Below are 24,343 nucleotides of genomic sequence, written 5' to 3' on the forward strand. Positions count from 1 at the left end.
GAGTCACCATTTTTTGAGCACAGACTGGGACAAAATGCTTGTGCAAAAGGCAGAGGCTCCTCCTGGGAGGACCCCATGGGCTCATGGGACGAGAGTCCCCACCACCGATCAGTAAAACTTGAAGTGGAATCCACTGCAGTGAAGGAAAAAGGATACTTTGCTCAGTGCCAGAGAATAGAGGGGACAGAGACGGGGAGGGAGACAGGGGACGGGAGCGAGACTGGAATGGCCTGGAAAAGGTGGCAAGAAACAGATTGTGAGAAGGCTTGAATGCCGGGTTGCATCTGAGTTTTCACCTAGAAGGGATATAGGGTCAACAAAAGCTTTTCTTTTCCCTTGGGAAGGTGACACTGAATACCCACGTCCTGTCCCCGGGCTTCTAGGCAGAGCCAGGTAGTGGCTACTCCTCATCAGAGGGCGTGCAGAGAGATGCTTGCTGTCATTGTCTTGTTCTTGTGGCTGGAGACAGAGGACTTGGAAATGGTGAGATAGTCCGATGGAGGAGGCTTTGGGAAGGGGCTGTGCAGGGGGGCGTGTGTCTAGCCCCGGGCTCTGTCCTGAGACAGAAACACGCCTTTGTGCTAATAAGCCATCCGAGGGCTTATTTGTCACTGCAGCTTAGCCTGTTCTCTAACTGATACAAGAAGGCAAGGCGGAAACAAGAAACGTGGATGGAGCATCCATCCGTGTCATTCTCAACCCTCCCGTGACCTGGGCGCCGAGGTCCCAACGTGGCAGACGTGAAGCAGAAGAACAGAACGGTGAAGTCAAGTGCAGCGGGCGGGTGAAGCCACAGGGACTCACCCCCGGGGCTGTGTCTGATTCCCGAGCTTTGCACTTCACAGGATTCCTCAAAGTCTGGCACGCAGGCCACTGGCAGGAGGCGAGGTAATTTGCGGTGATGTGCGGATGCAGAAGTTAAATTTAATTAGTTTCGAGTTTATCTGAAGGCGTATTGGAATACCTTTATAAACTGCACAGCAACCCAGAGATTTCACGGCTGTCATTTCTCAGGAGGAGGAGGGGAATATTTTTTTTTACCAAGTGTGTTGGTTGGTTTAGAGTTAATTAAAGAGAGTAAATAAATAAGAGTACAAGTATGTGTGGATCCCGCCAAACTGGGAGGCTGGTGGTGAAGGAGGGAGGAGGAGCGCGCGATAAACCAGGTTTGCTCTTCAGGAAAAGAGTGGAGTCATGGGGCGCGGGAGGCGGGGGAGTCCTGCGCCCCTGCCATGGAACCACGCCTGCCCGGGGCCCCTCGCTTTAGCACCAAGGCTCTCTTGGATGAAACACTAAAGGCTTTAAGTTTCTGGAAACCTGAGGTGTGTGAAAACAAGGAGAGGGAACAGCGGGAGCCCTTCACAGCTGCCCATCTGACTTGCGAGTATTTTTTTCCCTCTGGTTCATACCGGACACACTGTTCCTGATTTTCATTCCTGGGGGGGAAGAAAATTGCTTCACATTTTGAAAACACAAATATTTATTTTCTTTCCTCAATGTATACGCTGAGCTTCCTCCCTCTAAGCCCTTGCTCCTGCTGTGGAATGCGAGAGCTGCCCCCCTTTTGGGAAGAAACCTATCTCTGCTCCTGAAAACGTACCTGTGGCCCATTTCTGTGGCCCTGCTAATGAGCGGACGGGTGACACAGAAAAGGCGCCTGTGTTCCTCTGAGGAGCCCATACAACGGCCATTCAGATGTGGTGCTGAAAGAGCCGTTTCATGGGCCCAGCTGCTGGCCCGGCCAAGAGAGCCGTGTACTCCGGGCTCCGGCCGCGGCCCGGTGCATCTGGGAGGGGATGCGGGGCTGGGAGGCGGCAGATCACATTCTCCTCGAGCAGCTCCACTGGGCCGTGGCCACCGCTGCAGACCCTTGCCTGACCCTGGTCGGTTCCCAAGGGAATGGAACCCACTTGTCACCTGTTGCTTCTTTTAATGCATTGTTTCACTTGATGACCAGATACCCTGTTCCAGACTCGCGCTGGGTCCTGAGGGTTGTCAGAGGCTGGGTGGGGCCAGATGCCCCCCTCGGAGGGAGCTGATGGCCAGCGGGAGGGCAGCTAACACATTTATGATCCGTTGTGGGGAAGTGAGAGGCACTGCAGTCATCGTGCCCTACAGTGTCTTTGGAGAAAAGAATTACTTAAAAATTGTAGAGGGAAAGGGATTGGCAGCCTCGACTAGCATTTGAAGCTGGGGACAGCTATGAAGGATACAAGAAAATAAAATCTAAATGGGAAACATCAGAGGGAAATACTGTTTGCTTCCTCCTTCTCTAAACCTGGGGCAAAGAGGAATGAGGCCTGAGTTCTAGGTGGGGCTAACTGGCTGGTGGCTTCAGGCAAGTCATGGATTTCTCTGGACCTCAGTTGTCTCATCTGACAAATGGGATGATGCCCTTGGAGACGCTGACCTCACAGGTTTGTTTGGAGGACAGGAAGACATAGTAATAGAGTGTGGCTGCCATTATCGCTCAAGATTGTGACTATTGCTTGGGTCACTTTAAAAAGAGTTCTGGGGATGCCCGGGTGGCTCAGTTGGTTGAGCCGCTGCCTTTGGCTCGGGTCATGATCCCAGGGTCCTGGGATCAAATCTCACATCGGGCTCCTTGGTTGGTGGGGAGCCTGCTTCTCCTCCTGCTTGTGCTCTCTCTCTTTCTGACAAATAAATGAATAAAAATCTTAAAAAAAATGTCTGTACATTTCTTTTTGAGGCATCACTCATACAGGGTGAGGCACATAGGTCTTAAATGTTAACAGTCCTGTCCCCCAGAAAGATGACAATCCTTTGACCCCCATCTGCCCTGTCTTCTCATTGCTTCCTCACATGGTCCCAGTGAGGCAGGGATGCCAAGAACTACCATTCCCACCGCATGATAACAAGCTGAGGCTCAGAGAGGTTAAGTTAGCTGTTCCAGGTCACACAGCTGTTCAGCCCCAGACAGAGATCTGAACCTGGGCCTCTCAGTTGGCCAAGCCCATGCTCTTTTCATGTGATCTCATCAATTACTGAACCTCCATGCAGCAGCAGGTCCATTCCTGGTAACGTTCCTTTATTTACAAGCCTTTATTTTTGCCTTCCAGTGCAGACCCTGGACTGGGCCCAGACGCAGGGGATGAATCAGTCAGACTCTTAACAGCTCACGGGTGAGGCACACAATGACAGAAGCACAGGAAGGGGGTCCCAATCCTGGGAGAGTGAGGGAGAGGTGGGCCTGGAGAAGGCACCTCCACCAAGCTACACCCAAGCAAGCAGGGTGGCTGAGAGCACTGGCCTGGGGCCCTGTTCTGTCAATGATACTTAAAAAAAAAAAAAAAAGATCTTTTATTTTACAGAGAGAGAGATCATGAACATATATGTAGGGCATGTGGGGGAGAGGGACAGAGAGAAATCTCAAGTCGACTTCCCACTGAGTACAGAGCCTGTCTCTGGGCTCGATCCCACGACCCTGAGATCATGACCTGAGCCGAAACTAAGAGTCGGACACTTAACGGACTGAGCCGCCCAGGCGCCCCTGGCAATGACTTCTTGGCAGCGTGACTTCAGACAAGTTACTTCATCTCTGTGTTTGTCACTTCTTCTTCTGGAAGATGGGGTAATAATAGTAGCTGCATCAAGGGGTTGTCAAGGGAATTAAACAAGACTGTTCCTATAACTCTGCTCCTCTCACCCACCCTAGGAGGTGGGATCAGAGAGGTGAAGCAACTGGCCCATGGTCACACAGGCAGTGAGTAGCAAACCTGGGTAATTGGCTTTAGGTCTGTGCTCCTACCCATTGCCTCTACTGCCCTGGGCACACATGTCAGAGCGTGAAAGGGAGGGAGGGGCGTTTGGGGCAGGTGACCCTGCTGGTACAAAGCCCTGGAGGGCCCCTCGGGGACCCCAGGTCTGGCTGCCCCGCGGGGAGAAGGCAGGGAGGCAGGGGACAGGCCAGGTGAGCAGGGCGAGTTCCAGATAAGGAAACTGATGCAGGTGAGAGTCGGGGTCGGGGGTAGGGTGTGGGGCGAGGGTGCAGGGCTTGAGGCCATTGGGCCAGGCTTTCCCTGGGCTTGGAGCAGCAGCTCTGGGTCAGGGCAGGCTCCAACCCCTGGCGGAGCTGCTCTCCACCCACCTGAGACTTCCTGAGTTCCAGCGGCAGGTCCGCTTCTGCAGGCAAAGGAGCCCTTGTGGTCGGAGGGGCCTCTTGAGCCCAGGCCAGGCGGCTCCCTCCCTCTCTGGGCACACACACCTCCATTCAGCCTGGGCCACGCCCCCCAAGGGGGCTAGGGGCCCCGGGCAGCCGCCCCCATGTCAGTGGGGGCCGCCTGGCTGGGAGGCTGGGCGACGAGGTTGATAAGACCGGGACCCCACTGGCCCCCAGCACTGTGCCGGCTGCTGCCTGCGCTGCCAGAACCATGAGGCTCCTCTCTGGCACTGGCCTCGTGCAGTGTGGCCTGCTGCTGCTGCTGTTCCAGGCCCCGTGCACACTGGGCCTTGCCCCCCAGGCCAGAGGTGAGGGGGTCTACGTGAGGTGGGGGACGCAGGGTGAGTGGCCTCTGACCAGCAGCCTGGCCAAGAGGAGCAGAGGTTAAGTGGGGTACGGGATGGGCCGGGGTGCCGAGGGGTCGGGGAGCAAGGGGGTAGGGGGACAGCAGGCTGGCCCTGGAGCCGACAGCAATGGTGACATTCATAAGGGCCAGAGCAGAGGTGATCCTTGGTCTGTGCTATTGAGGGACAGGAGTGGGCCTTTCTCTGCAGCCTCACAGCCTTCCCTGGGGCTCCTCAGCTCCCAGGCCCCCCTTGGGGACCACGCATGCTGCCAGGGCCAGTTTTGTGGGTTGCTGAGGACAGAAGCTGGAGCTGCACCAAGCCCAGGGCTGCATGCATGCTCCATCTGGGGTGACCAGGACTCCATCCCCCTTTCCCCAGCCCCTCCAGCCTTGCTGGGTGTGAGCTCCTACCTGCTATACCACTCCCAGAGATTCTGCCTTGGGCACCGAGTCCCAGAATGCCCAGCTCCTCCTGTACAGATGGGGAAACTGAGGCTGGAGAAGGGTATTCTCCTGGCTCCTGATGCACTGCTCCATGGTGTGGCTAATTCCCTCAGCCTCTCTTGGCCTCAGTTTACCCATGTGTAGCCTTAACTAGCAGGGACCAGGGTGCAGCTGCAGGGTCATTTCTAAGGTCCCTTGAGGAACTCTGATACCTAGGGCGGTGTGGCTGGGGGGCTGGGACAGCCCAGGACCCCTTTCCTTTTCTGAACCTTCCTGTATCCTCTCTTGGGAGTGGCTCTGCTCAGTTCTGGGGCACAGAGGGGAGGGCCTTTGTACTGAGCCTCTCCTGGCTGCAGGGTCAGGCCAGTGAGAGTAACAAGCAGTGAGCCTTATTCTCCCCACTGGACAGATGAGAAACTGAGGCTCCTAAAGGTGCAGTGAGCTGCCCGGGGCCACAGTGGGGCTGAGCTGGGATTTGAACCTCACTCTGCTTCATTCCAGCTTCATGCACGTGCCAGCCCATGGGGCTGCTTGCTGGGGTGTCTGGAAAGACATGCCTCCGTGGGGATGTGTCTTAGGAACCCACCGGGTCAGGCTGCCACGGTGGCCACGAAGAATCCCTGCCCCTTTCCCTGCCCACGGACACCAGCCAGAAGACTCCTCGGGGCTGAGGGAAACTGGGTCCCCTTGGGTGACTGGCTTTGATGCTGAGATGAAAGAGACCAAGCCAATGGGCCTGCGCTGGGCCCTGGGGCTCTATCCTCTGCGCCCCCCCCCCCGCCCCCGCAGGAGAAATTCTGCCGTGGCTGTGGCAGCCACTCTGGGCCACAGCCTGAGAAGTGTGTCTTAAAGTCTGTCGTCTCCTTTGCCGCCCCCTGGATACCAGCTGCGTGCCCAGCCCTGTCCTGGCACCTTGCACGCACTCCTGCTCAGCCCCAGAGGGTTCTGTAAAGAGGGGACTGTCAGCTTATTGTACAGACGAGGAAACTGAGCTCAGGGAGGTACAGTGAATTCCCCGGGGCTGAGATTTGAGCCTCTGCCTTCCCCAAGGGGCTGAGAAGCTGGACCAGCCATGAGTGTCCGCATGCTGATAGAAGGTTACACTGCCCGGGGCCTCCAGTCTTGTTCTAAGCAGCCCCTTACCTTCTCCCCCTGCTCTTGGCCCTCTCCCTCCCGTCCCCCCTTGCAGGGCATCTCTGCCGGACCCGGCCCACGGACCTGGTGTTTGTGGTGGACAGCTCACGCAGTGTGCGGCCCGTGGAGTTCGAGAAGGTGAAGGTGTTCCTGTCCCAGGTCATCGAGTCTCTGGATGTGGGGCCCAATGCCACCCAGGTGGGCCTGGTCAACTATGCTAGCGCTGTGAAGCAGGAATTCCCGCTTCGGGCCCACGGCTCCAAGGCCGCGCTGCTCCGGGCCGTGCGCCGCATCCAGCCGCTGTCCACGGGGACCATGACCGGCCTGGCCATCCAGTTCGCCATCAACAAAGCCTTCAGCGACGCCGAGGGCGGTCGGGCCAGGTCCCCCGACATAAGCAAGGTACGCGTCCCGCCCCTCCCGCCTTCCCGGATTCCCCAAACCGGCTTCCGGTTGTGTCTTAGGCCCAGCGAAGCCACGGGGCAGAGCTGGGACTTGAAGTCATCTTTATCCACCCTCTGACCGCAGGACCTCAATCTGGAGAGCGCTTGATTTTTTTCAGATTGGTGGACCTTGGCTCCCTGGGGCCAGTTGAGACAGTCCAGATGCCTGCCCCCCACCCCGCTCCCTGGACTAGCTGTCACCCTGAGCAGCACGTGTGGCTCCTTATCAGTCCCTTCACGTCTAAACCACAAGGATGCAACTCGTTTTTGAGGGACTGTCAGGAGGCCTCTGTGAAGTCCATTGCACAGTGTGCTTGGAACAGGGCACGTACCCACCAAGCCCCATGGAAGGGCTAGCTCAGTTTTATTTAATAAGCCTCCGAGGGCAGGGGTTTGGAAAAATGAGGTGATGTGCCCCAAGCCAACGTCAGTACGGGCTCCAGGCCAGGTGCCGAGGAGTTCACAGACCTGGTCCCCACAGCAGAATTTCCCAGCACAGCCCAGGGCCTGTGAGACCGGTCAGGGGTTGCATCCCACGGTGGTCTGCCCACCGATGCCCACACCTCTCCTTCCTAGCCCTCAACAGCCCCAAGGAGTCAGCCTTTACCTGCCCAGGCCCTCAGCCCTGGGGACATACTTTCCGACACCCACGCAGGCCATGCCTGACATCTGAGTGCCGAAGGAATGCAATCCTGCTTGAAGGTGGTGACCTCATTTTACAGATGAGGAAACTGAGGCACAGAGACCTAAGTGTCTTGTCCAGTTAATAAGCAGTAGGAACGTCTACAGAGGATAGGCCATAATCCCGGGCATTACAGCCCTCAAAGAAATGGTCTGTGAGGCTAAGCCTGTTGGTCGTCCTCTGTGGGGCCCTTTTCAAGCTCTGCTGTGAGGTTGATGGTCATGGTTGTTGACAGGCTGTGGTGACCTGGGGTGATCCTAATGGAGAGAAGTGGTGAAGGGGATGGCTGGCAGTGTCCCCTCCAGTTAGGGGCCTGGGGGAGGCACATGAAGACACACAGTGCCCCCAGACCTGGGCTGTCCAGCCTGGAATTCACCCGTGGGAGGCCCCTACAAGGTGGGTTCAAGGTCACAAGCCTGAATTGAAGGGGGATAGTCGGGGCTCCGGGAGACAGTGGGTCTCAGGGAGTGGGGCAGCCTATGGCAGTGGACAGTCACAGCCAGGCGAGCCTCGGCCCCTGGTGGGGAAGGGGGTGCAAGATCACTCCCCAGGGGTCCCTGCAGTGATAAGGAAACAATCCCTTCCCCTCCTAGATGACTCAGGAAGGTGAGCCGCATTTCCATACTACATGTCAACAAGACAGGGGTTTGGGGCCCCGGGCCGAGGGTGGGGACCCAGGAATCAGAAGCAGACCCAGGTCAGAAGCAGAGAAGCGCTGTGAGGACCCTGGCTTCCGGGCAGGCTCAGGTGGGCGGGCAGGCTCAGGTGGGCGTGGTGAGGTTTGGCCAAGCACCAGGGCCCCTTCTGGGTCCCTTCCCAGAGCACAAACGGGGGAGCCTTGTGGGAGGGGAGCAGACAGTGTTCTCTCCTACAGAAAGGAAATGTAGCATCCGGGGGAACGGAGGGAGAAGAGGGAGCCATCTATGTGGGAACAACCCCACTCCCAGGGCCTGGAGGGGAAGGATGGCCAGGCTGGAGGCAGAGCCGCTGTTTATTAGCCTCGCCTGCCCTCTGCTGGCCAAAGGGCAGAACTGCATGGTGTCGGGCCCGCTTGCCGGGCCACGTCCTCAGAGATCTCAGTCTGAGGAGGGAGACATGGTCCTGCCCTCAGATTATCAGAACTGCGGCCTGTCCGAGGAGGGAGACACCCACAGGTCCTAGTCAGATGGGAGAACATCTCAGCCATGTCTTTCAGTGAGAGGAAACCTGTCTCCCCTTTTGCTAGTCAGGTTCCCCTCCCTGGGGCAAAACCCTGGCAGGGAATCAGATCCATCTGGTGTGGATTAGCTGTGTGACCTGGGCAAGCCGCTCTGCCCCTCGGGCCTCAGGGTTCTCTTCTGCCAGTGGCCCCCGCGGGCTTAGTGGAGGGCTGAGCGGCCCGGCCCAGCGCGGGAGGGAGGCCTGGTCCTCACACGGGCCCCCGCGTGTCTTAGGTGGCCATCGTGGTGACGGACGGGAGGCCCCAGGACAGCGTGCGGGACGTGTCTGCACGGGCCCGGGCCAGCGGCATCGAGCTGTTCGCCATCGGCGTGGGCCGCGTGGACAAGGCCACGCTGCGGCAGATCGCCAGTGAGCCGCAGGAAGAGCACGTCGACTACGTGGAGAGCTACAGCGTCATCGAGAAGCTGTCCAAGAAGTTCCAGGAGGCCTTCTGCGGTGCGCCGGGAGGGGCGGCGATGGACGAGGCTGGGGGGTTTCGGGGAGCGTGCTGGGGAGCTGGTGTGGGGGCCGGACCTCAGGGGCGGGGGCGTGGCTGAGAGCATCGGGGCGGGACTGAGTGCGCTTCGGGGGTGGGACCGGGGCGGGGCGGACGGGGATGGATAGGGCCGAGACTGAGCGTCGGGGCGGGGCCAGGGAAGGGGCAGGGTGGGGGCGTGGCTAGAGTCGATCGGGGCGGGGCTAGACAGGGTGGGGCTGGGTAGGGCAGGGCTGAGTCCGCGTCGGAGGAGGGCTAGGGTCGGGGGGCATGGAGGGATAGGGATGATGAATGGGCATGAACAGGGCTGGGACTGAGCTTCGGGGTGGGGTCAGGGCAGGGAACAGGGAGAGATGGGGGAGTGACTAGAGAGTCGATCGGGGCTGTAGCTGGATAGGGCGGGACTGAGTCTGCATCGGGGACGGGCCGGGGCGGGGCCGGACGGAGATGGACAGGGCAGGGGCTGACGGGGCGGAGCTGAATAGGGCGGGAGGCAGGGCTGAGAGAGTCAGCGTGGGGCGGACCTGTGATTCCGGCCCGGGGCTGAGTGTGGGGCTCAGAGCTCAGCCAGTGGGTGGCCTGTTTCCCTGAGTGTGTGAAGGGCTGCCCTGGCTGAGACGTCCAAGGCTCTGTGACCGTTAGATTCTGAGTCTCCTCTTGTCCCCACAGTGGTGTCAGACCTGTGTGCCACAGGAGACCACGACTGTGAGCAGGTGTGCCTCAGCTCCCCAGGCTCCTACACCTGCGCTTGTCGGGAGGGCTTCACCCTGAACAGTGACGGCAAGACCTGCAATGGTCAGTGGGCTGGACACAAGCAAGCCCTGGGGAGGGTGGGGAGGGGAGGGGATGGGGCTTGGCCACTCTCTAGGAAGCCCATCCGAGCCTCTCTGCACTTTGCTTCTGGGTCAGTCTGCAACAGTGATAGATGTCTCCTAGAACTTGGTGTCTACAAAAAGTTATCTTCTGACTTCTGTCCCTCTTTGTCACAGTGGGTGGTGGGTTTAGTATGGTGGAAGGAGTTACATAGTCTTGAGTTCAAATCTTGGCGCCACTCCTTCTGAGCTGTACGATTTAACGGCTTTTGGAGTTTCAGTTTCCAACGCTATAAAATGAGGCCGGGAACCTTGGCTTTCTAGAGGGAGTTTTGAGGACGAAATGGGCTGGGATAATCCTCAATATAGAGCTAGGTGTGTGACAGGTTCCTGACTTGTGGTCGGGATGAACGACGGGCTCCTAAGCTTCATCTCCTCGCCTTCCTACCCTTCCCAGTCTGCAGTGGCGGTGGTGGCAGTTCGGCCACTGACTTGGTCTTCCTCATTGACGGATCCAAAAGTGTGCGTCCGGAGAACTTTGAGCTAGTGAAGAAGTTCATCAATCAGATCGTGGACACACTGGACGTGTCAGACAAACTGGCCCAAGTGGGGCTTGTGCAATACTCGAGCTCTGTGCGGCAGGAGTTCCCGCTGGGCCGCTTCCACACGAAGAAGGACATTAAGGCGGCGGTGCGGAACATGTCTTACATGGAGAAGGGCACCATGACTGGGGCTGCCCTCAAGTATCTCATCGACAATTCCTTCACTGTGTCCAGCGGGGCTAGGCCTGGGGCCCAGAAGGTGGGCATTGTCTTCACCGATGGCCGGAGCCAAGACTACATTAATGATGCTGCCAAGAAAGCCAAGGACCTTGGTAGGTGGTGCCTGGCCCCTGAACACCACTGATGGCCAGGGGTACCTAGGGAACAGCTCGACTGGAAGTTGTCTGTCTTGAGTCTAAACCCTAACCCTAGGTGCAAGGTAAATGAGGAGTGCTGGCTTTGTTCAACTCTTTCTTATCTGTGATGAGACAACAGAGTCCCTAGAAAAGTACGAAGTTTGTTTCAAGGGTCCTTTTGTAGGTGGGGCTTGGAAATTTTTCAGTTAAATGTTCTCCAGAACACACCAGCTGTTGGAAGGCAGCCCCATTTGGGGACAAGCCGGAGTCTCTGTTTTATCACCTACTTAAGGAGGATAATAATAGCCACCAGACGGATGGTTCTGGGGGTATATGAGATTACAGAGCTCCCGGTCCAAGGAATCAGTGCAGGTCTGACATGTGGGAGAACCTCAGGGAACCCTGGAAGTCTTTGTCTTGGGCACTGTGCTTGTAAGTCCAGCAGCTGCCACTAGGAGGTGTTTGGTGTTGCTCACCTGGGCATTTCTCAGGAGGCTGAGATGCCAATGCCTGTCCCCACGGCCACTGTCACTCATCTTGTTCCTCTTGGCAGGCTTTAAGATGTTTGCTGTGGGTGTGGGCAATGCCGTGGAGGATGAGCTGAGGGAAATCGCCTCAGAGCCCGTGGCAGAGCACTACTTCTACACGGCTGACTTCAAGACCATCAACCAGATTGGCAAGAGGTTGCAGAAGAAGATCTGCGTGGGTTAGTGAGGCCAGAGTGGGCACTGATGGGAGGGGCAGGTGGGGCTGGGCGGCGGCACTGTGGAGCTATCCTGGAATTGGATGCGGGTGGGGAGAAGCAGGAGCTGGGGTGGCAGCAAGAGTTGGTAGAAGCAGGAGGAGGGCTGACTGTTCTCACTTTTGCAACTAGCAAACATATGCTTCTTACATGAATGGTACTGTTGTTAGTACTCTCCAAATATTAAATCGTTCAATCTTAATTAGTAGAAATATTCCCATTTTATAGACAGGAAAACCAAGCCCAGAGGGGTGGAGCGATCGTTAATAACCAAGGTGCCAGGATTTGAACCCTGCTACCTCCCCCATCCTCCCAGGGGTAGAGGGTATGGATTACAGAGCCAGAGGTGCCCGGGTTTGTGTGTTTGCTGTGACACTCACTGCCTGTGGGCCATGATCCAGTGGTTTCATTTCTCGGGTCCTTTATTTGTAAAATGGGATGATTAATGACTTCCAACCCAAAGTGTTGCGTGAAGCTGGCAAGATGACCTCGAGGTCCCTAGCAATGGTGTCCTGCATGTAGTAGGTGACCAGCATGGAGATGCTGGTATTGGAGGTTTTATCGGGGCTCTGTGGGGTTGGGAAGACATTCGGGGTCTCCCCCTCTGTCGCTCCTGGGAGTTCTGCTTCAGAACCCTACATGTGTCTCTGTCTTCTCAGCTCTCACAGGGCCCCCGCACTTCCCCAAGACTACCCAGTCCTGGTCCTGGGCTGTGAGCTCTCCTCGTCCCCCTGCCACGCCACCACTCACCTTCCCCTTTCTCTTTCCCTGCTTCCTGTCCACTCCAGAGGAAGACCCGTGTGCCTGCGAGTCCATCGTGAAATTCCAGATCAGAGTGGAGGGGCTGCTGCAGGCCCTGACCAGGAAGCATATCCTTTCCCAGAGGCCACTGAGGGGTGGGGGGGATGGGGCGGTGCTGGGGGTGGTGCAGGGAGAGGGAGGCATGCCCCTTGTGTGTGGGGTCGCAGGTGGGGCCTCTGCCTCTTGCTGGAGACAGGCTGGACTCTGGACAGATGGGCTGGCATGGCCTTTGCTACTGATGCTGTCAAAAGCAGAGGCTCCTAGAGGGTAAACAGAGAAACTGAGGCAGAAGCCAAGATCTGGAGACTTGGACACCCAACCAGGGTCCTGGCTGTGCTCAGGAAAACATGGAGCGTGTGGCCTCCCCATTTCTCAGGCTCTCAGTGACATGACGAATCCCAGTCTCCACTCAGACGAGGCTGGGCCCGGAACAGGCCCCCTGGCTCTGTCAGGATAAGGTGGGAATCCAGGTGGGGGACCCAGCAGGCCTGAAGCTGCCCCCCCGGCAGGGCTGGGCCTTCAGGGCACATAGTAACTACTGGGTTTTGGAGAAGGCACCGTTCTGAGGGCAGTGACGTGTTGTAGATGGGGTGAGAGAACTCCCTGGAAGAGGGGCTCTCGGGAGGTGGGGGACACAGGAGGCGGGGTCCCCAGGGCAGGTGCCACAGCCATCACTGCCCTGCTCTGGTCAGCCTGGGCTTGTCCTTAACCCCGAGTCCACTGGAGGCTGTGAGCCAGCGGCTGGCCGTCCTGGAGAACAGAGTCGTGTGAGGCTGCCTGTCCCCGCCGCAGCCTCTCGGTCTCCCCACTGCCCACGCAGTCCCCCTGAGTCCTGCGTGTGTCCCCTAGAGCCCCAAGTGTAGTCTAGCTTTGCCATTTCGGCGAGGGGGGTTTGGAGGGGCAGGCCCTGAGGGCACCAGGCCTCCCCCACCGTCCTGCCAGCCCTGCTGGGCATGTGTGAGTGTGCCAGGTGTGTGGCCGTGTCTGGGAGCACGCATGTGTGTGCGAGTACATGGGCACGTGTACGTGTGTTAGGAGTGTGGCCGTGTTGGGGAGCGTGCTTGTGTGTGCCTGCGTGCCTGAGGGTGGGCGTGTATCTGGAGCAGGGATGCGTGTGTGTGAGTGAGAACACAAGGGTGAGTGTGAGAGGGACTGCGTTTGCATTTCTTCAATCGAAACGTAATATATTCCTATTTTTTTTTTAGTTAACTCTTTCTTGACTGCGAGTGCTGTGAATCTCTTTCCTGTTTTTTTCTATTGCCTTCTGAAAAACAATGAAATATGATTTAACTTAAGCCCTGAATGGGGCCAGAGGTAGCGTGGTCATTTGGGGAGCGGGATGAAGGACTGGGAGGGGGCGGGTGCAGGGGGCCCCTGCGGGCTGGCAACAGTGGTGGGAACAGGGGTGAAGGCCGCTACCCCAGAGCCCACGTGGGGTTGCCCTGCCCTTACAGGCTCTCACTTCCTTCTCCTGCGGCCCTGCCTGCAGTTGACCTGAGTCGCCCTCTTTATACGCATGGGGAAGCTGTGTCTGGGTGTTCAGATGACTTGCTCAGTGGAGCATCAGTTGGAGAGCTAGGACTTGAATCTAGGGCTGCAAGACATCAAAAAAGAAGAAGAGCCAGGACACCAGACAGGCTGATTCATGCATTCATTCATACATTCATTCATTCCTGCTTCATTCATTCATTCATGTGTGCATGTAGGAGACAAACAGAGAATACGGGCCCATGGCAGGCAGAGGGGAGATGGTGGCCTTCGAGACAGATGCAGTCCCTGCCCTTAAGGGACTTACAGTCCAGTTGAGCGCCTGTCACCCTCACCCCAGCTGGGGAAAAAGAGAGAGTGTTTAGGTTGTAGCAGGAGCCGGTGGGCTGAGTGTGTGTGCGTGAGTTAGAGATGCTGGGAGGGTCCCAGCAGTGCCGGGGCTGGCCCCGGGCGCCCCCACCAGCCCCACACCCCATGCCCGTGTTGGTGTCCTCTCTGTTCCCTCCTTGGGTGTTAGCAGCTTTGCCTCCATCCCCAGCACCAACGGCGGCACCCCTCTGCCTCAGGGATGGCACATGAGAAAGTTTCCCGAACCCCATGTCTCCCCCAGCCCTACCTGGGGTCTGCCGGCCTCACCTAGGCCCCTCTGGAGCAGTGCCCCCCACAGTCTCAGTCCCTGGTGTCCCACAGTGGGAGCTGGGGTGATTTGCTGAACCCATTCCTGTGTCATGGGGCATTTTTAGGGTTACTACTAGATTCACACTTGGGAGCCTCTAAAAGGCTTTTATGAGAGACTCAGACCATCTCGAGAGGTCTTCCTTAGAGACAGTTCCAGGAGGCAGAATTATATCCCTGCACCTGCTAAAACTTAGTGGCTCAAAACGTGTACCCCCCCCGAAAACCACCTGTGTCCGGCATGATTCTGCGCGTTGGCTGGGCTCCGTTGGTGGTTCTTCTGCTCCATGTGGAGTCAGCTGGGGTCACACTCGTGGTGGTCTCGACCTGGCCGGAGCCTCCAGCATGGCCCACTCCCCTGTGGCAGGGCCCATTGTCATGACTGCTACCTGGGGAGACGGGGGTGCAAGGCTGGGCTTCTCTCCACTTCTCTCTCCATGTATGTCCCTGGGGGCTCTCCGGAGAGGGGACGCAACTTCTTCTCTGGCATCCCAGGGCTGTGGAAAGCTTTTCAGATCTGGAGCCCCATGTTGGCACTGCACGACTTTTGCTGCATTTTTTGATCCTTTTGCTGATTTCTTGATCAAAGCAGTTTTAGGCCAGGCTGAACACAAGGGGTGGGGAGGTACACTCCACTTCACGGAGAGAGAGCAATGAAGAATTTGCAGCCACTTTTAATCCACAGCAGCGGGTCATTCGCTGGCGTTCTTCTCTGGCCACACTCCTTGCCTTGGCCGTTCGCAACACCTAGGAAACCCTTGCATCGAAGTGGGACCATCCTGGGTTCCAGTGCCGTGCCTTAGCTGCCTGGTGACTTGGCGGGAACCCTTTCCCCCTCCGAGTTCCCCACCTACATCCAAGTCAAAGGATACTGGCACCACCTCGAAGATCTTGAGGGGTGTCAGTGAGATGAGTGGGGGGCACCCAGCTCAGGGCCGGACCACATTTTGCATCCAGAGTGGAGTTGGCATCGTTGTTGCCATCTGGGGAGGGGTTTCCCAGCCTCAGGGACACATTCAAACCTGTCAACACCTGAGAACCTCCCTCGTTCCCGTCTGGGGCCAGTGTCCCTTGTGACTCTGTGGTCACCTGGTCTCCGGGGGCTGTGCCACCCGGGGCACCTGTTACCTGCTGGAGACCAGAGTGTGCACCATGGCTCTGGCCCACCTGCGTCACGGTCATGGGTACTGATTCCCCCATCTCCACCAGGAGGCAAAGTCAGGGACAGCCTTTTCTCTGCCTGGAGCAGTGCCAGTATGTGGGGGTGGGGGTGGGTCACGGCTCAGGGAGACGAGGTTCGGAGGGCAGCGTGAGCCTGGACAAACCGTCCCTTCTCCCTGTGGGCCTTAGTTCCCCATCTACTAAATGGAGAGATGATCCAGAAATAAGCAGTCAACAAGAATCTCCCCGGGGACGCATGGTGTCACTCAGAGCCGAGAGCTGTCACTACTTCCTTGAAGTCGTACGAGAGAAAGGTGTGCCCAGGGGGGTCTGGTCTGGGAGAGACCAAGTGTCAGGCTCCGAGCTCCCAGGAACTATCCCATGGAGAGGTGACAGTGGACAGGTTAGCAGTTTGGGGTTGACAGTCCTGGTGTGAGACCCCACCCAGCCCCCTTGCCTTGGACAGACTCCTTTGCGCTCTGACCTCAGCTTCCTTGACAGTGAACGGGGCAACAGTACCCTCCTCACTAGCGTTCATGCTGAGGGCACCCAGACAGAGTGCTTGGCACGGCCAGCCCCGCAGGGCTCCCGCAGAGGTGGCTTAGCAGGGGGCCTGAGGGCTGCCCCTGCAGGGCAAGTCTGGAAGGTGAGCGGTGTGTGGAGGGAGGAGGGGCTGAGAAAGGGCACATGCCTGGGAGGAAGGGGCAGGGGACGGCGAACTCCAGCCGGTCCAGTCTTAGCCCCACCCTCTCCCCCCATGCTTTCCTTCCTTCCCTCTTTCCTTCCCCATTCACTGAGCATCACCAGAGGTCAAAGAATGCACAAGGCATTTGGGATAAAATAGAAAAACGCCCAGTGGTTTCTGGCCTTGTGGTGCTCCCAGCCTAGAGGGGCAGACAGACATTGGACAGAAAGCCTCATGGGGAGTCCGGCTGGGGTAGCAGGCGGAGGACTTGGGGTGTGCCGCAGGAGGTCTTCCCCTGCTGTGGGCAAGTGCAGGAGGCTTCCTGGAGGCGAATCTGAAGTGCCACTTTGGGAGTTAGGAAGGTAAAGGGAGGCTGGGGATGAGTGTGTCAAATAGAGCAAGTGGCGTGTGCAAGGGCCCTGAGGAGGAAGGTGTGCGGCCCCCCTAGATCCTGGATGCAGCTGCCTGTCTCAGGGACCAAGGCACAGGCCCAGGACCAGAGGAGGCAGGACTCCCCCTGCAGGGTGGTATGAAGCCATGCAAGGGTTTTAGGAAACAAGGTGATGTGATCAGAAAGTAGAACGGAACTCTGATCAGAAATGGGACTCATGTTTTTCCCCACAAACCCTCGAGGGGGTGCGAGATGGGCTGTGAAGAGACCTGAGCTGGGATGGGTGGGGACCGAGCATCCCTCTCACTTGCCCAGGGTCGGGTGGTGACCTGGAGGCTGGCCTTGCTGGGTCCCGTGCAGGGCTGCTGACCTCCCTGTCGCCGTGAGGCAGCGACATCCTTACATGCAGGGAGAACAGAGAAACTGCTCGGACAGTGGCACTGAGGGCCCAGGGAAATCCTTCCGGTGACCCTGTGTGACTGTGTTAGTGTGACCCATTTTACAGGTGATGGGATTGTCCGAGTCAGCGCCGGCACCAATTCCTAGGTTGACCCAAAGCCCAGGCCTTTCTTAAGAGCAGCACCAACTTAGCTTTGCCGCCTGTGACAACGAATGTCAAGCCCTGAGTGCACAGTAGGCCCTCAGCAGATCCCAGCGGCCAGCCTCTTCCCCTGTCCTCCTCCCAGAGGGTCAGCAGGCTCACAGTTTGGCAGAGGGCAGACCTGGTCCTAGAGGAGCCTGGAGCTTGACCCAGGAGCCCCAGGCAGAGGGAGCAGGGTTGGACCCCCACAGAGGGGCCGGTGGGAACCAGGCAGGGAGCGAGCACCTTGCCAAGCAGGCTGGGGGTTGGAGAAGGTGCTGGATGGGGAGATCAGCACCCAGGGGCTTGGAACTGGCAGGCCTGTGGCTGCGGTTGGCCTGGTTCAGGACCCGGTCCAGGCTGAACTGGGGTGGGTTGGGGATCTGGTGCCTCTAGGGCTGAGGCTCAGGATTTCTCATAAAGGAACAAATGGAAGGGGGTATGTGCCCAGAACTCACCCATTTTTGAGTAGGAGAAGGTTGCTTCCTATTTCCAACAGTGTCGCCCAAATCATCCGACGGCCGGAAGGGGAGTCCTGGGGTGGCTGCAGGAGAAGCAGGGCAGGTCGACCACCTGGAGACCGGATGGCGGACGCTATGGCTCAGAACGGCCTGAGTTAGGGCTCTGGGCTGCAAGGGACAGAAATGTCACACCAGCTGGCTTCAGCACGAGAAGGGAGTTGACGGGACCCCATGATGGAAGGTGCCGGGAAGGAGCTGGGCTCGGAGACGTCTTCGGGCCTCCGGCTCTTTCCCCTCTTTAAAAAAATTTTTTTTTTTTAAAAAGATTTATTTATTTATTTGAGAGAGAGAGAGAGAGAGAGAGAGAAAGAGCACGAGCAGGGGGAGAAGGAGAAGCAGACTCCCTGCTGGTCAGGGAGCCTGATGTGACTCAATCTCGGGACCCTAGGATCATGGCCTGAGCTGAAAGCAGACACCCAACCAACTGAACCACCCAGGCGCCATGGGTTCTCTCCACTCTTGACTCTGGTCTCTGCCCCAGAGGCCTCATGTCCAGCCAGGCCTCGTCTCAAGGTGGCTCCAAGCACCCCCAGCTCTGAGTTCACAGCCTTCAGCCTCTTTGGCTCAGGTTGGGTCCAGTGCCCACCCTTGTACAATCACTTGTGGCCAGGGTGATGCAAGGCTCCAACTGGCCAGGCCATGGCTCTGCCTGTCCCTGGATGATGGCTGGACCAGCTGCACTGGCCGTCCCAGGACTAAGAAGACTGAGTGGTTCCTCCAGGAGAAGGAGGGGCGTGTAATTGGATCCAGGGTCTGGGCGCAGGCCGAGCAGAACCACCCGATATCCCCAACAGGTAAGGTCTGAGCTGGGGTTTTATTTAGCTCCTGGCTGCAATAGATCCTGTATTCTTTCCTGCATGGGGACGGGGGAGCTGGCCCATACAGAACCATGTTGCTGGGCTCTGAGGACAGCGAGGGCAGGCATCTTGGGGTCTTCCAAACCTCAACTCCTGCCAAACTCATCTCGATTCTCCCCACTCAGTTGCAGCACCCTCTCCGTGTAAATCCCGCATCTTCCCCTGCTCGCCATTTGATTAACAGAAGGTTATAAACAGTCCCACAAAGAAGGAAAACCAACATCTCCCCAGGGCGCCCACAGTCTATTGGCAGATGGCAAGTTACTTTGTAACCGATATTTTTGTTGTTTTGATTTGTGTATAGATAAACAGGACTAAACTAATTAGGATTTTTTTCCCCTGTCTTTCCCCAGGTCTTGGATTACAATGGGAGTCCCCTGGCCCCACAGTGAATTGGTTACCAGGTTTCAATAAGGGGTTTGTCTTTGCAATTACAGTTCATTAATGGATTTACAAGGGAGGGAAGACAGCACAGTCCGCTAAGGGGATTGTTTTGCATTTCTCCTCTTTTAATTACACGATTTTCTCCTGGATCAATGCTCTGTGAAAAATGGTGGTGGTGGTGGTGGTGGGGTGTAGTCCCAACACCCCATCTGTTCCAGATGCAAATGCAATTAATATGAGAGGAGACAGTAGCTTCTCGGAGGCTTCCTGCTGCCTGGGTATGGGCCAGCCTCCTCTGGAGCCGCTGTGCGGGGGGGCAGCTCTGTCACCATCACGGGAGCCCAGGAACTTCGTGCACAAGAGCCTTGGGAGGGGCCATCTTGGCTTGGGAGGGGCCATCTCTGCTCCTGGGGTCAGAATCATATTTAGCGCCCTCACTGAGTTACCCTTTTTTGGGAAAACACATAATTTTGAATTCAAACTTCCCAGTGATGTTGTGAATAAATTTGTTTTGCAAATGGAGAAAGGAAGGCTGCCAGATGTAAAGTACCACACAGCCAGTAAGTGGCAGAGCTGGGGTTTGAACCCTGGAATCTCTGGTTCCAAAGTCAGGACTCTTCCCAGAACATTGCCTCTCTGCGGTTCGGACTCACTATGATGAAGGTGGGTTCTAGTCCTTTCTCTCCAGGTTGGGACCATAGCAGGTTAACTGGCCTTCCCTTCTTGTTCTTTAGTCCATTCTGCATACTGATATCAGAGTGATGGTCCTACAGTGCACATCTGATCAGATCTCACCCTCGCTCAAGATCCTTCTCTGGCTCCCTATTGTCTCTAAGATAAAATTCAGACTTAGTTGGACACCCTAGGACCTATATGATTTGGCTGTTGCCCAGGGCTGTTGAACTCCAAATTTCCTACTATTTTCACTCACCCTTTGCTGCTACCTGGGTGACCCAGTTTCCCCATCTGTGAAAGGGACCCCTGACCCTGGGTAAGATGATCTCAAGGACCACCTTGGATCTTGGAGTTAAGAGATCATACAGTGGCCTGAGGCTGCTAGGGATGAATCTGGCCACTGGATGGCGGCATCGGTCCAGGAATGAGATGGAAGCCAGGCTGGGGGGTGGGGTTCCTCACCATCCCCTGCCAGCTAGGCTAGCGCCTGTCACCTGTGGCACTCAGTAGCCTGCGATCTAATCCCTTCAAACTGTCCCCTCCCTCCCACACACGAAGACCCCCAAGGAGGCAGCAACCTGTCTCCAGGGGCAGATCGGGGGTGGGGGTCTCCCTCAAGATGGTTGTTTTCTCCAGGCTCCGGCTGGCTGTGCTCTCCTACCCCTCACCCTGACATGCCCCGTGTGGGGCCTGGGGTGGGTTCAGCTCTGGTCTCGCAGGGCCTGGCCCGGGGTTTTCCTGGGCTGGTGGTGGCAGCCCAGACCTGGAGGTTGGGGATGGGGTGGGGGACTAGGTAGAAGCACCCCGAGGGGCGTCTTCCTGATTCCCTCCCCTCTCTTGCTCCTATAGGCAATGGAAAAAAAGTCTTTCGTCCCTTCTTCGGGATAGAAAAGTCTTCAAGCCGGAGTTGGGGGAGGGGCACATTAGACACCCTGAAGTAGACATGATGGAGGGGCCCCCAAAAGGCTCCTCAGGGACCCTGGACAGAGCAAGTCGCCTACAGTCCAAAGATCTGGGTGTGAGACCTGGGCTGTCCCCGATGTGCTCTGTTACTTGGGGCCTGTGACTGTCCCTCTGGTCACTATTTGCACACTGAGGACATGGAGATAACAAGTCCCACCTGGGGTGTGCAGACTGGAATGAGACACTGGGTGCAGGGCAGGGTGTCATCGGGGCTCGGGATGGGAACACCTTCTGTGCCGGCGTTTGGGCCCGGGTACCCCCCTCAGCCACAGGTCTCCTACCAGGGCTTCAAGGAGGAGACAGCACCCCCTCCCTCATGGAACACCTCCCAACAGGTCAGAACGTGTCCGCTCCCGTTATCCCCTCACGTTCCTCAGGTTCGCAGGGCCCGATGTGGTTCCTTCCTGTCCACCCCCTCCTGTAAAGCACGAGGGGCTGCCCAAGTCCGTGACAGTGACGTGGAACATGGGATCAACAGTGGGGACCGCCTGTGTCCAGACCTGGGTGTAAGGCGTGGCTCCGCACTCAGGCCTGGGCGACCTTGGCGAGCCCTTTGCTCCCCACGCCTCTGCACCCTGGCTGCCTGGGCTGGGTGGGCGTGCAGTGGGCCCCTGGTCCACACGAATGAGCATGTAGCCCCAGCAACCTCCCAGCTCCCCAGGGCTGTCCTTTCTAGGGTGCCCACCTTTGAAGATACCTGTGCTCAAGGAAGCCCAGGAAAGGGGCTCCCCTGGGCTTCCCAGGACCCTGGTAAATAGATAGAGTGAATGAATGTGTGATATGCGGGCCACACAGAACGTGTCTGTTCCCTCCGGGTCCCACAGCCTTCCAGTGGTGACAATAATAATTTACAAATGGGGATTTATCATATATTACAGTACAGATAGTGTATTATATTACTTCTATATAACACATTATAATACATAAATAAAACATGCAAATAACATACCCATGTAAATAATAAACATAAATATATAATATATAAATTATAATATAATATATAATTATTATATAATACTATAGTGTGTTATATAACTATTAATAGTAACTTCGAAATATAAGTCGGTGGATAGCTAACATGTATCACTGCTTACCGTGAGCTAATCATTGCCCTAATAGCACTAACCTCATTGATTCTCTGGATCAATGAGATGATCCATCTCATTTGATCATCTACTTTGGATGACAGGACTGTCCCCATTTTACAGGCTGGGTCAAGTGGGGCTCAGGGAGCAGAAGGGACTCGCAGAGGCAAGTAGAGTCTCTGGGTCTTAAACCCAGGCCTGTCTAAGCCACATGGCCCCTGAGTCTTCCTTCCTCCAGGGGAAATGCCTTCGTTGCCCTAAAGGCTCTTTGAGGTCCACAGGTCGGGGTCCGGCTCCGATGGTTCCACCTCTGGACTCCCTCCAGCTTTGCCACAGTCCCTTACAGAGAGGGCCAGAACAGCCTCCTTCCGGGACCCCGCAGCCTCCACTGGCACCTGGAGTCCTCCCAGCCTGCCGCCTCCCTCCCCCCACGGCTGGCGGGCCTTGCTGTTTGGGCTTGTGGCCACAGCTTGGGAAAAAACTTCCCTTCTTCCTGGTATCAGATTTTCCCTTGCAGTTTCCTGCCTTCGTTCCTGGCAGGAGCCATTGGCCCACGGACAGCCAGCCTCTCCCAGCCTCTGTCCTGTGGCTGGTGCAGGGCCAGGGATCCTGTCCCAAGCATGGGGCTTCCTCCCAGAGCCAGGACTGGTGGCGAGCGCCTGTGGTGAGCACCCCCGTATGCTCCCCATTCCCGGGGACCCTTGGGGCCATCGCAGCCTTCCCTACGGGGCCTTCTGTCAGGGGGCCGGTGGTCAGCTGGGCCCCCTCCGGCTGCCATGGTGTTTCCTTTGCCAAAGCCCAGGCTGGGGCGGCAGGCAGGGCTGGGGCCTCCCCAGGGGAAAGAGAAACCGCCCCTGTCCTGGGCTGGGCTGGGAGAGGCCGTGCCATGTCCACGTGCCTGGATGCTGCCTCCTCCCTGCTCCTCCCGGCCGCTCCGGCAGCGGCAACGGGCCGGTGCCTCCCAGGGAGGGGGACCAGCCCCCGCTGAGTCAGAGAGGTGACTGCAGGTGGTGCACTGAGAAACTGTATTTTATATTCTTCCAGTCATGTCTTGATTTTAATGAGTATCAGGAAAAAACCCCACCAGCAATGAATGCCTGGAACCCTTCCTTGATTTCATGGATTTTATTGCTCAGGGTGAGGCCCATTGAAAAGGGCCTATTTTGAGATCTGAGGGGAACATTGAGTCCACACGGTGCAGGAGGAGGCCGAGCTGGAAAAACCAGGGCTGCCCAGAGAAACCACCCGAGCTGGGAGGCTCAAAGAGAACCTGAGCCCTGAGTGGGATCCCAGGGGTCCGGCCTGGCTCTGCCCGTGGCTGAGGGACTTTGGTCAGGCCACTGCTCCTCTGCGAGCCTCCCTCGCCTCCTCTGTCAGGGGGCCGAGCAGCAGTGGCTCGCGGGGGGCTGGGGAGAGGGTTAAGTGGGGTGAGAAGAGTGGAGGACTGGCCCCAGCCTGGCATAGCCTTCATGGGGGAAGAGACCTTGTCACCCAGTCCTCTGCCTGGCCCCACGCCAGCAGCCCCACTGGGGGCGGGCACCCTCCTCATGCTGCCCAGCTCTGGGTCAGGCAGGCCTGGGTGTGTGCCCAGCTGGGCCACCCACTAGGGGGCGACACAGCTTCCTGGAGCTGCCATGTCCCTGATTGTAGGCTGGTTGTGAGAGACTCACCTCACAGGGGTGTGACGGTGAGAAGCAACACGGAAAGGCAGGTCAAGTCCCCAGAACAGTTGGGCGTCATCCTGTGTGAGTTTGCCCTCCAGTGGGGTGAAGATCTGCTGGTTGGACGGGGAGAGTTCGTGAAATCTGGGGAAGCATCTGCGTCCGTTCTGAGTGTCAGATTCTTATCCTGGATATGCTTATCTGTCCACCCATTCATCACCCATCTATCTCTCTGTCCATTTAGCATCCATCCATCCATCATCCATCCGTCCATCGTCTGTCCTATCCACGCATTGTCCGTCCGTCCATCCAGCCATCCATCCATCTGTCCATCCATCCGTCCATCGTCTGTCCTATCCACGCATTGTCCGTCCGTCCATCCAGCCATCCATCCATCTGTCCATCCACCCGTCCATCATCCGTCCTATCCATGCATTGTCCGTCCGTCCATCCATCCAACCAGCCATCAACAATCTTATCCACCCATGTCCGTCCGTCCATCCATCCATCATCCATCCATCCATCCAGCCAGCCATCCATCCATCCAGTAAACAGTGGCAGGGGCCACAGAACCATGCTGGAGAGTTGGGATGCTCTCTTGATTGTGACGGTTGCCATGCAGGGTGTGGACAGGCGAAGGATATGAACAAATTTGGGTTTGAAGGTCCCCCTGGCCACTGCATGGGGGTGGACAGGGCTGAAGAAGGGGAAGAGGCCAGTCTGGAGGTAGTGGCTGCAAGGCAGGCTGGAGGCGTGAAGGTCAGAGTGGCCTTGACAAGGGCAGTGCCGTGGGGGAATGAGTGGGGACTGCAGCAGTCCCCAGAGTGTGTGTGGGGAGGCAAGCAGCATCCACGGCTGATGTAGGAAGTTCCCACAACTGGAAGGGGAAAGAGAGGGTGATAGTGGGAACATCAAGTTCAGGTTTGATGTAAGGTTTGTTGTAAGGTGAGAGAGACTTGAATAGACAGTTAAATCGATAAAGAGATTAAAACTGCTCCTCCCTCTCCCCCTGCATGGTTTGCGAGTGGGAGGGGCTGAT

The 24,343-nt window shown here is 57.2% G+C and overlaps 1 protein-coding gene across 1 annotated transcript in view; it reads left to right on the top strand.

Moving 5' to 3' along the window:
* Window positions 1–4,391: 4,391 nt before the first annotated feature.
* MATN1 (matrilin 1) overlaps window positions 4,392–24,343 on the top strand; it is a gene marked incomplete at both ends in the record, with an annotated part of 57,473 nt that continues 37,521 nt past the window's right edge. The window contains 7 exons of the mRNA XM_080801722.1: window positions 4,392–4,488; window positions 6,160–6,506; window positions 8,663–8,885; window positions 9,595–9,720; window positions 10,195–10,611; window positions 11,189–11,341; window positions 12,166–12,273. Of these exons, the coding sequence (XP_080657848.1) occupies window positions 4,392–4,488; window positions 6,160–6,506; window positions 8,663–8,885; window positions 9,595–9,720; window positions 10,195–10,611; window positions 11,189–11,341; window positions 12,166–12,273 (1,471 nt within the window). The remainder of the gene's footprint in view (window positions 4,489–6,159; window positions 6,507–8,662; window positions 8,886–9,594; window positions 9,721–10,194; window positions 10,612–11,188; window positions 11,342–12,165; window positions 12,274–24,343) is intronic.

Source organism: Martes martes, assembly GCF_963455335.1.
Source record: "Martes martes genome assembly, chromosome: 4".
NCBI lineage: Eukaryota > Metazoa > Chordata > Mammalia > Carnivora > Mustelidae > Martes > Martes martes.